The 14,550-nt window shown below is 45.5% G+C and overlaps 2 protein-coding genes across 2 annotated transcripts; both read right to left on the bottom strand.

The window, feature by feature from the left end:
- Nucleotides 3,005-8,936, bottom strand: LOC104759673. Its single transcript, XM_010482577.1, has 4 exons — nt 8,386-8,936; nt 5,829-8,166; nt 5,261-5,722; nt 3,005-5,179 (listed from the first exon to the last, which is right to left on the bottom strand). The coding sequence occupies exons 1-4, from the start codon at nt 8,934-8,936 to the stop codon at nt 3,005-3,007; spliced, it is 5,526 nt and encodes a 1,841-aa protein (XP_010480879.1).
- Nucleotides 10,203-13,650, bottom strand: LOC104757759 (tRNA pseudouridine(38/39) synthase-like). The gene is made up of 14 exons (XM_010480533.1): nt 13,438-13,650; nt 13,089-13,148; nt 12,877-13,001; nt 12,743-12,788; nt 12,551-12,661; nt 12,233-12,314; nt 12,049-12,145; nt 11,856-11,916; nt 11,634-11,764; nt 11,131-11,248; nt 10,885-11,008; nt 10,693-10,800; nt 10,524-10,610; nt 10,203-10,441 (listed from the first exon to the last, which is right to left on the bottom strand). The coding sequence occupies exons 1-14, from the start codon at nt 13,534-13,536 to the stop codon at nt 10,380-10,382; spliced, it is 1,311 nt and encodes a 436-aa protein (XP_010478835.1). The 5' UTR covers nt 13,537-13,650; the 3' UTR covers nt 10,203-10,379.

The raw sequence follows: 14,550 nt of genomic DNA, 5'->3' as shown, positions 1-14,550 counted from the left end.
CGAACTGTTGTGGAGGGTTCTCCTAGATCTCTGGTCGCTGGACTAGCCGTTGGTGATGGAGTTCCGAGGTGCCGTAGAGACCGTACGGGAAATAAGGAACGCACTTCCCGCGACGCAGGGAGTACATTATGCGATGAGGATTCCATAGCCTGCGTCCTTGATCTATTCCAAACGCCAAACGGGCCCGTGGGACTGCCCTGGAGGTCACCTCTGCGTTTACGAAGATTATTTTACCGATGGCGGCCTGTGGTTTCCTATCCCGGAATTTCTGACGAGCTTTTGTGCGCGTCGAGAGATTGCGCTCTCGCAGTTGTTGATTTCCAGCGTCCGTAATGCAGTGGGGCTTGCGATAATTGGTAGCCATATGAAAGTCAAGATGAGCACGGATCTCTTCGAGTTGCTGACTCGATTTCTACGCGACAAATCGGGGCTATGCGTTGCCTGTTGTGCAGCCGGACTCACGATCATGAACGGGCAGAGGAGTCATATCCACGATTGGCGGAGGAGGTTTTTCTTTGTGGAGATAAACGACGCATCGGTCGAAGATCCCGGCACGACCTGTCCTACTTCTTGGAATTTCACCCCCGGTAGCCGTTGCTGGGTTGGGTTCCTATCGTTTTGGTGCTCCTAACTCTGTTTTCTGACCGTTCGTTTTATTTTTGCAGGAAAACCGCCATCTTCAGCTGCGCGCGATTTGAGTATTGTCGACAAAGGTGTTCCTTTTCTCTGGTGTAAGGCTTTGCGGTGGACGAGAGTTGTTTCTCATCTCAAGACTTGTGAGTTTCGCTAGTCTCCTTATTTTCGGGATTTATGTGCTTTCGTGACTAAGGCGTCTATTTATCCTGCAGGTTCGCGGACTGGATTGCAAATGGGGGACTGTCCGATGTCATGTTACGCTGACCTATTCGATGCTGAGGAGATGCCAGCTGTTGCTACCGAGGTTGTTGCGCCAAACGCCGAGATCGGCTTGGAGGTCGTTGCTGTGGAGCTCGAGGATGGTGAGGTACTTGCTCCCGTAGGTGAGACTGATCGCAGATCCCGTTCTGCCGAGGTCGCTGCTGCTCGTGCCGCGAAGAAGCCTTCCTCGGGGTCTCGTAAGAGTGTTTCAGCAGCTGGTGGTGATCGCTCCCGGAAGAGATCATTACGTTCGAGTCCTCGGAGTGATGTTGGAGGTAGTTCTAGGCGTCCTCACCACGCAGAAGATGGGCGCGGGGAATTCGACCCGCAGATGGAAGGTGGTCGTGAAGATGATCGCTCCTTCTCATTTCGCTACGACGTGAAGGACAAGGCGTTCGTTGGGAACTCGCGAGCTTGTGCAGACCTCGCCAACAGGATTGACGGTGACTCTGTTTTGCTTCTTACTTCTCGTGATCTGGCTTGTCAAGACTCGTACGAGCAAGCCGTTCGGAGACAATTTCAGGTTTGTGTCCTACCTCTCAGTTCGCCCCGATACGGATTTTACTTAGTCATAATCAGATTATTTTGTTTGGTGCTTTAGGCGATGAGTTGGATCAACCATCTCGCTGGCGACTGTGATGATAAGGTGCGCGCCGCTAGGAAGGAGGCCTCGCTTGCTCAGGATGCGTGTGTTCGGGCTGAGCGGTCAAGCAAAGAAAACGCAGCGATGGTCAAGGAGCTCACGGCTTCACTCAAGCAATCTCAGCGCAAGTTCACCTCCGAAACGGAGCAACTCAGAAAAGCAAGGGATGAGCGCGGAGAGGAGGAGCGCGCCAAAGCTGCTGTCGTGATTAGGGCGCGCGAGGAACGCATCGATCGTTTGAGGACGCACGTGATTGCAACACGCGAGAAACAACCACATTTACTTACTCTTAGCCAAGTGACCGGAACTAGGCAATGTTTGGCGAAGTTGATCAGTAGGGGTATTGCTATTCCCGAAGATAGGATGGCGCGTCTTGCTGCTGGCGAGAAGGAGTACACGGCGAAATCAAACGAGGTTGTGGTGCTGCCGCTTCACGATGATGATCTCTAGCCGTTCCCGGAAGTTACTGGTGGAGGTGCTGATGATGTCACAAACGAGTGATATGTCCTCGTATTATTGCTTGTTGTTCTTGCTTTTGATTTTTCCTTTTCTTATTGCAAACTCGATTGCCGATTGTTGCTTGTACCTCTTTTGTTCTGGATATTTTCGAACTTAGTTGATTTGATCTTTGACTGCTTGCTTCTTTACGCGCGAATATTGATTTTTGCTTATCTCCCGTTTGCGACTTCATTATGATGAAGTTGCTTTGAATTTATCTTTTATCGTTGCGGGGCATATTTTGCGGTGCAGGACGTCTCCTGGCTTATCCTGGATATGTTATTCCCCGTAACTGCAAGAGTAGACAAGACAAACTTGTCGTACTAGTTAGGTGCGTTCAGTCGTGAGCGGCTTACCCTTTGGGTGCTGCAGGAATCGCGAGAGTGTGCGAGTCTGGGCTCAGCTTATAAGTCCTTACCGAAGTAAGGACGTGGATTATTTCACCACGGCCCCCATGCGGAGCGCTTGCGAGTATGGACTCGGCTTTTATTCTTTACTGAAGTAAAGTATGGATTATTTCACCATTACATTCATGCGGAATGTAGAACTGTGCACATGGCCAAGGTGTCAGTGTGAAGACGAAGGATTTGCTCGAAAATTTTATTTTTTATTAAATTAATAGTTGGACCTCGTGAAAGGCTGCCTACGTACCCTCGAGAGGGATCAAACCAATCGTAGTTCGTATTACATAAGAATGCTCGGTGACGAGCTGGTTTTTTTTTTTTTTTTTTTATAAAAATGCTCCAAATTGATTGACTAGTGGTAGTAGCGCTTGAGGTTGGCGGAATTCCAGGATCACGGGACTGGTGTGCCGTCCATTTCGAGTAGCTGATGGACTCCTGGCTTGACATTCTTCGAGACTAAGTATGGACCCTCCCAATTTGCTCCGAGTTTTCCAGCGTTCTTCTCAGCTGTAATTTCGTAAACTTTGCGGAGGACGAGATCTCCCTCGGCAAAGTAACGAGACTAGACCTTTTTGTTGTAGAATTTTGCCGCTGCTTGCTGGTAGTTTTGGATGCGTAATAGTGCCTGGTCGCGTTCTTCTTCGAGGAAAAGTAGTCTGTCGCACAACATCTTGTTGTTCAACTCCGGGTCGTGGACTAGCATAGAGCGTCGAAGCGTCGGGATCCCGACTTCTGCTGGTGCGAGGGCCTCCATGCCGTATACGAGCGAGAATGGTGTTCGTCCTGTGGATGTCCGCGGTGAGGTTCTGTGAGACCATAGAACGCCGTCGAGCTCGTCTGCCCAGAGTCCCTTCTTTTCGTCGAGGCGTTTTTTGATGTCAGCGAGAATTGTCTTGTTGGTGGCTTCTGTTTGTCCGTTGCCCTGCGGATATCGTGGAGTCGACTTGCTAAGGCGTATTCGCCAGCCAGCGCAGAATCCTTCGAACTGGAGTGAGATGATTTGGGGTCTGTTGTCGCATATAATTTCGTATGGGAGTCCATGCCTGCATATGATGTTTTTCCAAATAAAATTCTGAACTTCGTTGGCTTCGAGAGAGGCGTACGACTCTGCTTCCACCCACTTAGTGAAATAATCCGTTATAATTAGGAGGTACTTCTTTTGACGAGATGGTGTTAGCGGACCGACAATATCCATAGCCCATCGCATGAACGGATAGGATGGTGACATTGTGCGCAGGAGTTCGGTCGGGGAATGGATGAAGGGTGCATGACGCTGACATTTTTCGCATTTGCTTGCGAATGCTGTACAATCGGCAACCATTGTTGGCCAGAATAGCCCATTGCGGCGAATTCGAAGTGCAAATGCTCGCCCCCCCGAGTGGTTACCTCCGGCGCCTTCGTGGACCTCTCGCATGATGTCGTTGACGTCCTTTGTATTAACGCAGATGAGAAGAGCGCCATTTGCCTCCCATCGAAACAAGCTTCCATCCAACATTGTGTAGTGCGCGCTCTTGACGCGAAGACGTCTTGCTTCCCACTTGTCTTTTGGCATAATTCCGTCCGCTATGAATGCTATAATCTCAGTTTGCCAATCATCTCGCGAGGAGGAAACAGGTGCTGGTGCTAGAGTTGCTGGAGTGCTTGGATTCACAGCTATTGGGGCTGGAACAGGCGTGGTGGAAGTGTTCGCGTTTGAGGCCGTTGAGGCTGATCTCGTGACTGCTAAGACGATTGCTGAGTTAGCGCTCGGGTTTGCTGACGCTTCTGTTGAAAGGGCGACTTCAAGGAGTTGGACATCAATACTTGGTTGATCAATGCATTCCACCGGAATTACTCGGCGGAGGTCTGGGTCCGATGTAGAGGCTAGTGTTGCGAGTGCGTCTGCAGGAGCATTATCGCTACGTGGGATCTTGACGAGCTCAAAGAACTCGAACTGTTGTGAGAGGTCGCGGACGACTTTCAGATAAGCATCCATGCGCGCGTGTCTTGTTGCATAGTCTCCACTGAATTGGTGCGTGACCAGCTGTGAATCGCAGTAGGCTTGTATCTTTTTGACTCCGAGACGTAACCCGGCGATTAGCGCTTCATACTCAGCATCGTTGTTTGTGGCAGTGAAAGCAAGGCGGAATGACTGTTCCAAGATTTCACCTGTTGGTGAGGTTAGGCGTACGCCTGCTCCCGAGCCCATTTTCGATGAAGCGCCGTCTACGTGAAGAGACCATATATCGGGTGGAGGGGTGTCAGCTTCGAGTTCAGGAGAGAGCTCTACGAGAAAATCAGCGAGAACCTGTGACTTAGCGCATGTGTGATTCTTGTACTCAATGTCGTACTCACTTAATTCAACTGCCCACTTTGCCAGACGACCTGATTGACTTGGGCTGTGAAGGATCGTGCGCAGCGGCTGATTTTTCAGGACTTCAACAGTGTGTGATTGGAAGTATGGGCGGAGCTTGCGGGCTGAAATGACGACTGCATATGCGAGCTTCTCAAGAGTTGGGTACCGAAGTTCTGCGCCATCGAGAGTTTTGCTCACATAGAAGATTGGATGTTGCTCTCGACGATCCTCTCTGACGAGCACACCACTTACAGCTGAACAGGAGATGGCGATGTAGAGATACAACGTTTCTCCTTGCTCGGGTTTGGCCAGGACTGGTGGGGACGATAAGTAGTCTTTCAACTGTGTGAATGCTAGCTCGCATTTCTCATCCCACTCGAAGCGTTTATTTCCGCGGAGGAGCTGATAAAACGGCAAACATTTGTCTGTTGAACAAGAGATGAAACAGTTCAGTGCGGCAATTCGCCCAGTAAGCCTCTATACTTCGCGTGTATTCCGTGGTGAGGGGAGATTGATGATAGCCGAAATCTGTTTCGGATTAGCTTCTATGCCACGTTTCGTGACGAGGTATCCCAAGAATTCCCCGGAAGTAACCCCAAATGTGCATTTTGCCGGATTTAGCTTCATGCTGTACTTGTTGAGTATCTCGAAACATTGTTTTAGGTGTGCGACATGGTCTGCGGCCTGAGCTGATTTGACGAGCATATCATCAATGTAGACTTCCATCGTTCTCCCTAGCTGACTTGCGAACATCCGGTTCACTAATCGCTGATACGTTGCACCCGCGTTTTTTAGTACGAAGGGCATGACTCTATAGCAGAAGGTACCCTGTTCAGTAATGAATGCAGTTTTCTCGCGATCATCTTTGTGCATCATTATCTGGTTGTAGCCGGAGAACGCGTCCATGAAAGACAACAACTCGTTTTCTGCTGTGGCTTCGACGAGCTGATCAATGCGCGGAAGAGGAAAACTGTCTTTCGGACAAGCTTTGTTGAGGTCTGTAAAGTCTACGCAGACTCTCCATGTTCCATTCTTTTTCTTAACTACGAACCTCTGTGATTGATCCCGCATCAAGTAGCTTCCGTACTTCATCATTGACCGCGGTTGTGCGTTCAGCTCCCAGCTTCCGACGCTTTTGCTTGACGGGCTTGTAAGTCGGGTCGACGTTGAGCTCGTGGCTGGTAATGCTTGGATCGATTCCGGTCATATGATCTATCGTCCACGCGAATGTGGTTGCGTTTTTGCGCAAAAACTGGATGAGCTCGTCTCTTAGAGCCATTGGTAACTCGGCGCCTATTCCGACGCAACGCTTGGGATCAGACAAATCAATGTTGACTTGAATCACGGACTCTTTTGGAGGTGGTGTGCGTGGGTCCCGCGGTGGAGTTGATTCAGCAATTACGAAAGCTCGTGCATTCCACATCTTTTTCTCGATGATGAAACAAGTTCGTGCCATCAAAGGGTCTCCGCGCAGCGTATAGATTCCGTATGCGTTCGGGAACTTCACACATTGATGGTACGTAGAAGCGACAGCGCGCCTTTTGTGGAGCCACGGTGTTCCCAGAATGACGTTGTAGACGATGGGTTTGTCCACGATTGCGAAGTTAAAGCATTGCATCGTCCCGCCGACGTAGATCGGAAGTGTGATGGTTCCGATAGTCATGATGGTGTCTCCATCGAATCCCGTCAAAGGCTGCGTTTCATGGACTGTGTTGCGCAAATCAATCTCCATCTGGATCAGTACATACTTGAATATCACGTTGACCGAGCTTCCGGTGTCAATAAGGATTCTTGTCACTGAACTTTCTACAATTACCATTTCTACGACAAGTGGGTCATTGTTCGGACTAGCGTTGCGCGCGTCTTCTTCAGTAAACGTAATTGGTACGGTGGATGTCTTGAACATGTTGCTGTGAGAAGGCATGTTGCGCTTTGTTTCGGTTTCACGACAGTAGGCTTGGATTGATCTAACAGAATCGCGGCATGTTGACAAGCCGCCCATAATCATGTTGATCCTTCGGCGAGGAGCTGGTGGTTCATTGTGCTCTTCTGCTTCGTGATTCCGTTTGAGGGGAGGAGGTAAGCGAGCGACTTCCCGTTCTCGGTCATTTTGTGCCCATGCTTGGTCATCCTGTGCGACAGCTTCCTCTTCGTGCTGTCTGTCGTGCTGCTGTTCGTCTCTTAGGCAATACTGGTTATCTTTGTGTGTGACAACTTTTCTCCGCTCTCGTTCTACAGCGACGCCACCTTTTTTGTACTTATTCAGAAGCAGCATTTGAAGTGTTTTGCACTCCTCAGTCGAGTGTCCGTTGAACCTGTGGAACTCGCAGTACGGTCGCTTGCCTTTGAATCTGGGATTATCGGCTTCGCGGTGCCATTTGTTCCAGGACTTGTTCGGTTGTTCTTTCCCATCGATAGCGAACATCGTCGCTTTTCTTCCTTTCTCGCCTCTGGCGAAGTCCTTGTTGTAGTGTTGGCGCGGTTCGTAATACTCATCTACGGCCTTGCCTTTTGAATCTTGAGCCTTCTCAGATGCCTTTTCTACTGTACCAGGTTGATCGGGGTTCCTCTTACCTCTGTCTTCTTCGACCAGAATGTATCGGTTGGCACGTGCGAGTACTTCGCCCAAACTTGTGACAGGCAGGATTGTTAGATCGTCTTTGAATCTGGTACCCCGGGCGAGCGCGTTTTTCAATGCGCCGATTGCAGATTCGTCACTTATAGATAATCGGGACACGACATCTTTAAATCTATCCATGAAAGTCCGTAATGACTCGTCACGTTTCTGATACATTCTCCATAGATCAGCATTTGACGCAGGTATGCGCATGAAGCACTGGTGATGTTGAAGGAACGCGCTTGTTAATGCCTCGTATCCATCGATTGAGTTGGCTTCAAGTCTAGAGAACCAATTGAGCGCTTCGCCGGAAAGACTCTCGACGAACAGCTGACAGCTCCCCGCATCTGCTTCCTCAGGTGAAAAATACAATCGACTGATATGGATTGTCATTGACTTCAGGAAGACGGTGGGATCGCCCTTTCCATCATACGGAATTGGTCTGTTCTTGCTATTGTCAGGATTGTGCTTGACTCTAACTCCTGAAACCCTTGCAGTGAAAGGTGAACGCCTTGCTTCTGCTAGCACGGTTTCTAGCTCTGGTGCTGCACTCGTCGCTCGGTGCATCTGAGTCGTAAGCGTCTGCAGCTGAGCTTGCATCTGCTGAAGTTCTTGCCGTAGCGCGTGATTCTCAGCATTCTCGGAGCGACTTGCGTCAGCACGCTGATCTGCGGAGACCTGACTGGCCTGAAAATGTACCCTTGGCTGCTCACCATTGGGTCCAACGATGATCGACGAGAGTCGGGAGCTTCCATTAGCATTGTGCTCAGCTCTTGGTATGTTAGCGGTGTAATGGTTAGCTTGCGGAGCATGGTGGTCAGCTCGCGGAGCGTAGAGGCCAGGTCGCGGAGCATTGAGGTCAGCTCGCGGAACATCGAGGTCAGCTCGCGGAGCGTTGAGGTCAGCTCGCGGAGCGTGGAGGTCAGCTCGCGGAGCGTCGAGGTCAGCTCGTGGAGCGTTGAGGTCAGCTCGCGGAGTGCGTGGTGCCAACGCGTCATCTTCCTGTCGCCGATGATGCCTTGCATGGTCATTTCGTCCTTGCGATTCTATCTGCGCCGCTTGACCGCTCATCTTATCCAAGGTTCTTCGTACAGCTTCGTCAAGCGCGGCTTGACTGATTTTCACGTGTCTGGATGATCGACGGGGGTAAATGTCGCGCGTAGTGCCCATAGCTTCGCGGCCATTTGGAGCGTCTTCAACAGCTACTCGATCAGGAAGGATTGCTCCATTGGTTCCGCCATTTGTCGGAGCGACACGCGTAGCGCCTATGGCTTCACGGTCGGTTGGATTGACTCCAATGGTTTCACGAGCAGGGGACGTAGCGCCTATGGCTACGCCGTTGGTTTGAGCGACACGCGTAGCGCCTACGGCTGCGCGGTCAGTGAGTGTTGCGTCTTCGCCCGTAACTGCTTCGGTTCCGTTGACGCCTTGGAGTTGGCCCGTCCTTGCACGGGTGCGTCCCCATACAGTTCGCCTGGGAGACACGTCGCGAGCTGCAGGTGAGTTGACAACTTCGTTGCTTGAGTGATTGGTCTGAGACATGCTTATGGTTTCCGAAAACGCCTTGTTCTTCAAATTCTTCTCGTCAAAATGAAAGGATTCCGTTCAGCCCCACGGTGGGCGCCAAATTGTTGATGTATGAAATCGACAATATAAATATATGAATCAAGTGGGACGAATCGGATCTGGTCCTTTTATTTAACTTAAGAATCTTAGTCAAGGGTTTTACAGAAAATGACAATTTGAGAACTAAAATGCCTAATACGAAAATTAAAGCCTTTTCTCTCTCTAATTGCCCAAAATTTTGGATCTCTTTTCCTGACAATGACGTCAGGTATTTATAGTGGGACCTTGACCTAGGGTTTCTTCTGTCTCCTGGTAAAATGACGATTTTGCCCCTGCGGCCTGTTGGGCTAAATCCAAGACTTTAGGCCCAAATCTTCATGAAATCTTCTGCTTAGGCCTTCATAAGTGTTGGGGGCAAAGCCCATATCCAACATCCACCTCAGTTTTTCAGTTCCTAAAGTCAGGATATGATGACAATTGACACTACTGTACATGACCAAAACCTTGAATTGCTTGCCAATCGGATCGAACCCTAAAAAGCCATCATCCATTCTGTACTTTCCCCTCGGTTTAGGTAAGATCTCATACTGTCCGGTGCTAGGGTTACATATCACTTGCATTGCATCCTTATAATTATCCTCCTTGGAGATATGTATTCTAGGGAAATAGAGCAAACCAGAGGCATATCTACAACTCTCGTAGTGATTTAAGTCAAAAGACATCTTCATATGAAAATCAGCGGCGACAACAAGAGAGGACGGATTCTGAGGCTGAGGCGACGAAAAGAAAACCCACTCACCTTCCCATTCATTTTTGACCCCAATTAAGAGACGTGGACGAACCGAGAGGACCTAGTCAAAAACAACTCGGTGAAGTATGGCTTCCGAAGCAAGGACCCCATAGCTTTGACACGCAGCGAAACCTCGCTATTGACACTTTGCAGGCAGCCTCGAGAGTATATCAGGAATGAGATCATCAATAGGGATGGAATCTGAGTTTTCTTCTCTATTCATGATTGTGTTATATTTGCTCGAGAGACTCTAATATATATACTATAGAGTTAGGCATCTATGCTAAACCAAATCAAGGTTTGGTTAATTTGGTTGGATTTCGACTTCCATGCATTAATTGACCATTATTTTGTTCGGTTTACCGTTCGGGTGGGTTCAAACCGACTTAAAACTGAAACCGATCGGTTTGACCATATGAAACCCTAGTTAAACATAATAGAAGCCTTGATACTTACCACAACTATACACATTTTTTAATAAATTTTCATGTAAATTATAATCATGAATTGGAATTAATATGAAATCAATCGAAACTGTAAAACAATCAACTGATACAACAAAACAACAGACTGAAAACCTCTCTATTCTTTGATGACGGACGGTCGCCGACATGCCCCTTACACTTACACTACACATGACAAGTTTCTTGTTTCCTTGGTTTCAATTTCGTAGCTCGTTCTTCGTACGATGCTGCAGGAACAAGAAAAAAAGCAAGAGGACATATGAGCTTTCTATATGTACATGTTGCAGCGAGAAATCGAAGAAGACTTACGCTCAGTTGGTCGAGATAATAGGGGAACGTGTTCTGCTCGTTTCTTTTTTTTTTCTACATCATTGCATGAGCTTTGTTCTGTTGAAACTAAACATTTTGAGTTGATTCTCTCTTTCATAGAAGTCATCTTAATACTTACGGTAAATGAGATACTACTTATATATCATACCATTGCATGGTGGTAAACAGTTCCGGAGAGCCTCCTGATAAATCACAGACTCTAATTGGTATGTCAACGACTCATTCTTGAAGTGAGACCGAAGTGACTCTGCAGCGCCTTTAGGCATGAAATAAGGGTTGTTAGTATCATATCTACTGAATCTAAAACCACTTCCAAGATATCTCCATCAGACTTCTTTACCTGTAGAACATATGAAGTCAACATTTTCAAATTCACATGAACGGAGGACTAAGGGAATCTCAGAGGCCAGCAGATATTGAGGTTTTCTTGGCGTTTTCTTGGTGTCCAACAATGTGTCTATCACCTGCGTAAGTACCATTCATTGCAGAAACAACAATTGAAGAAAATATAAACACCTAAGTAAGGGTTGGAATGAACTGGAAATGGAAATTGGAACAAACATGAAGGCCCCCAACAAGTACATACATCAACCGATTCAACGCCCTGCCCAATCATGAATAGCACCGCAACCATGCAGCGGATCTGGTGCCACAGGAAAGCACTGCCTCTCATTGTAAATGTGCAAAGCTGATCACCCTCATGACTTCACAAAGAAAAACAAGGACATTGGAGGTTTTTGGACCAAAAGACAAAAATAAAAAGTAAAAGATCAGATAATATAATAGGGGTATATAAACTAGCGACTGGAGTGAGGTTAACAGTGGGTGCCATTGTGCCCTGGAGGGTGCAAAAATTTCTATTGTTCCTGTGACTTCTAGAACATGATTTGGTCTGCCCTAAAATTTATCCAATTCTATTAGTCATAACCCTATGACCTAATGGTCTACCATTCGTTCCTGAAAAATCTTACGTAGTTGAACCTCATCCTTTATAGCATCCAAAATCAGTTTAAAGAATACTAATGCAGTCAGCAGTCATCAAATAAGGAAAAAAAGATTTGCTTGAATGTGCTTTTTACCAAAGCCGACCTATTTTGACAAGGAGAGACATCAAAGAAAGTAACATTTCGTGTATAGCAATGCACATTTGCCACGTCCATCTTGCAGAAGTTCCTAAAATCATGCTCTCCGATGAACTTCTTCCCAGCAATGTCCATGGCCTAGAGGAAGATGTGAATAAAAATGATCATCTACATTGTTTCACTTTTGAATTCCTTTAACTTTATTAACAAAGAGTAGAGATTACTGCACCGAGAGATTAAGATTTTGTCTCCAAAAGAAATATTTGTATTCTCTAGCAGAGCAACTGAACCTGTACACAAGGAAACTAAAGACGATAAGCACGCACCATCACCAGTAATAGTTCACAAGGTATTCTGCAGTCTTAAGAGCGGGAATAGTCAACACAAGAACGAAGGAGATACAAAAAAGGTAACACAAAAACCTTGCATGAAAGTCAATAGGAGCCGGAGACCATCCAGTGACTCGTATGTCATCAGGGAGAGCACGATTCAGAACTCTCACATAATCATATTCTGGTCCTAAACCAGAGAAAGCAGAGAGTTACAACAACAAAATTAAGAAAAGGGAAATGACCAAAATGAATTACATTCTCAGAGTGAACTTACTTTCACCCGTTCTCCCATTAACTTGTCCTTCAGAGTCTCCAGTAGGTGCCTTCAGTCTGGATCTTAAAAACAGAGCAATCACCTGCATCAACAATCAAATATTTGAGATTCCATGACGCTACCTTACAGATATTTGGAAATGCTCATATTACAGTGTTTTAGAAGAACATGAGCACAATGAGAAAATGATTCGTGAGATTATACGATAAATGATTGGCACACTAGTTCATTCGCTACAGACAACCAGTGAGATTGCCAAGTAAGAGTGAAACAAGAGATCCTAAGCAAAAACAATCAAAAGAGGGCCAAGCAATCCACCTGCCCTGTGGACGAAACACCTTTATCTGTTCTCCCGCATCTCGAGTAACAAGAGTCTTTCTTGTCACCAATTAAAAGCCGTGTCCTTTCAAGTGCTTTAAAAATTTCTGACTGTGCGAAAGATAGAAGTTACTCATCATGTAAAATACACATCAGTTATCTGTTAACAAAACAAAACAACACAAAGAGAACCTCAATACTTGGTTCCATTTGTGCTTCAGCCGAAAAGCCATAAAATCTGTAATAAAGAAATGTCTACGATTAGGAAGTACAATGACATGGCGTGGAGAAGATAAAATAACCTATAATAAGAACATATGGCATACCTCTTACCAAAATACATGATTTTCAGTGCAACATATCTCCTTGAGATAAGATGACTCGGTATACTATTCTTATCTCCCTTTCTAACTCTCCTTCTCCTAACTAACCGATCATCCTTCACCTCCATCTACAACATAAACATCGAGGAGAGATTCTAAGCAACCTCGAACAACGAACTAGTTTGAATTCAATCAAAGGTTAAGAATATGTTCACCTGTTGGCATTGGCAGCTTGAAACCTGAGACAACAATTCAGCATTTTCCGCTTCTAACTCCTGTTGAGATATATAGAACAAACAATGAATATATCAACAAATTTTGTATTACCAACACTAAAACACCATCTAACACTTCTACAGGAGGAATTAACCTAAGATTGAACACAAATTTAAAATTCAACCTCAAGCACTGTGTATTCAGATCGTTCCACTAACAANAAAAAAAAAAAAAAAAAAAAAAAAAATGCTTAACCAACAACGAAGGGAACAAGCGTATGGCGAAGAGACTACGGAGAACAGAAAAAGTTGAAGAATCGAAGATAACAAGTTGTTCGGAGATTTCTACCTTCACGCGATTACGGAGACACACTAGTTCGGTTTCTTTAGCGATTTCAGAGTCTCGGTCATCGCCGCCGGGATCGGATTTTTCATCGGACTTAGTCATTAATAAGCGGCGCCGTTTAAGACGGTTGCTCGTATGACGGCGAGGAAACGATTCGACGCCGGTTGGAAAAGAATTCAACGCGGCGTCGACGAGAAACAAGTTTGGGTTTTGTGATGGTCACAGACACAGAGATACTTATGTTTCTCTATTTACATTTTACTCCCTCTTGTTATTTGATATTTCTCTGATAACCCTTCCCTTTTATTTTTGTCTAGTTTAAGTCATTAAGATGATAGGGATAATGGTTTTGACGATCTATTGAATTTCGATTTTGTACTTAAAACTTAAAACTATGATGATATATTTTATAATCTAGTGTTTTAACTAAATAAAAAAAAAGTTAAGGAAAGCTTAATTTAGTATTTTTCTTCTCACCAAAATTTTTTTTTAAAATATTTTTCTATATATTTAAATTCAGAAATTATTAATAATTTTAGTCTTAGTATAAGGAAAACCCTAATTCTAACAAAGAAACTTCTATATAAATTCAATATAATTATTGTTGTTTTCTCTTAACAAGCGACAGAGCACCAGACGTCTCCTATTTTCGTTTCAATTATGGGAACTAGTAGTCTTGATCAGATTCAGAGTATAATCTCAGAATTCGACTATGAACACGACTATGATAAGCTTACGTTATACGTGGGAGATCTTGATTCGAGTGTTAAAGAGGACGAATTATACACAAAATTCAAAGAGATAACTCATGATGTATCTTCAGTTAAAATTTGTCGCAACCGAAACACCGGCTCATCTCTTCGTTATGCATATGTTAATTTCAATGATAGTTCCCAAGGTAAAAATATTCTATATATGTTCGTAAATTGTTCAATCAATTATGTTGGATTTTTCTAGTGTTTAATTTAATCGTTTGAGAAAGAGTTTAGTTTTAAGTCACTACTGATCTAAAACACTTGTAGTTTTTTATTCGTTATTATTTAGGAGGTGACTATTGCATGATTTTGGCAAACGTGTGCATGTTTGGATTTTTGAATTATGTGAAGTTCATTAACG

This window comes from Camelina sativa, chromosome 17, assembly GCF_000633955.1.
Source record: "Camelina sativa cultivar DH55 chromosome 17, Cs, whole genome shotgun sequence".
Taxonomy (NCBI): Eukaryota; Viridiplantae; Streptophyta; class Magnoliopsida; order Brassicales; family Brassicaceae; genus Camelina; species Camelina sativa.
The sequence above is the reverse complement of the archived record's forward strand: the minus strand, read 5'-3'. Positions and strand labels throughout refer to the sequence as shown.

What these genes read in the sequence shown, in the direction of transcription:
- LOC104759673 (XM_010482577.1), bottom strand. Translation starts at nt 8,936, where the DNA reads ATGTCTCAGACCAATCACTCAAGCAACGAAGTTGTCAACTCACCTGCA. An exon ending in CGGCGACAGGAAGATGACGC is followed by an intron (nt 8,167 to 8,385) that starts GTTGGCACCACG and finishes TAACATACCAAG; the next exon opens with AGCTGAGCACAATGCTAATG. An exon ending in ATGCGGGATCAATCACAGAG is followed by an intron (nt 5,723 to 5,828) that starts GTTCGTAGTTAA and finishes CGCATTGATCAG; the next exon opens with CTCGTCGAAGCCACAGCAGA.
- LOC104757759 (XM_010480533.1), bottom strand. Translation starts at nt 13,536, where the DNA reads ATGACTAAGTCCGATGAAAAATCCGATCCCGGCGGCGATGACCGAGAC. An exon ending in GTCTCCGTAATCGCGTGAAG is followed by an intron (nt 13,149 to 13,437) that starts GTAGAAATCTCC and finishes ATATCTCAACAG; the next exon opens with GAGTTAGAAGCGGAAAATGC. An exon ending in ATCATGTATTTTGGTAAGAG is followed by an intron (nt 12,789 to 12,876) that starts GTATGCCATATG and finishes TCTTTATTACAG; the next exon opens with ATTTTATGGCTTTTCGGCTG.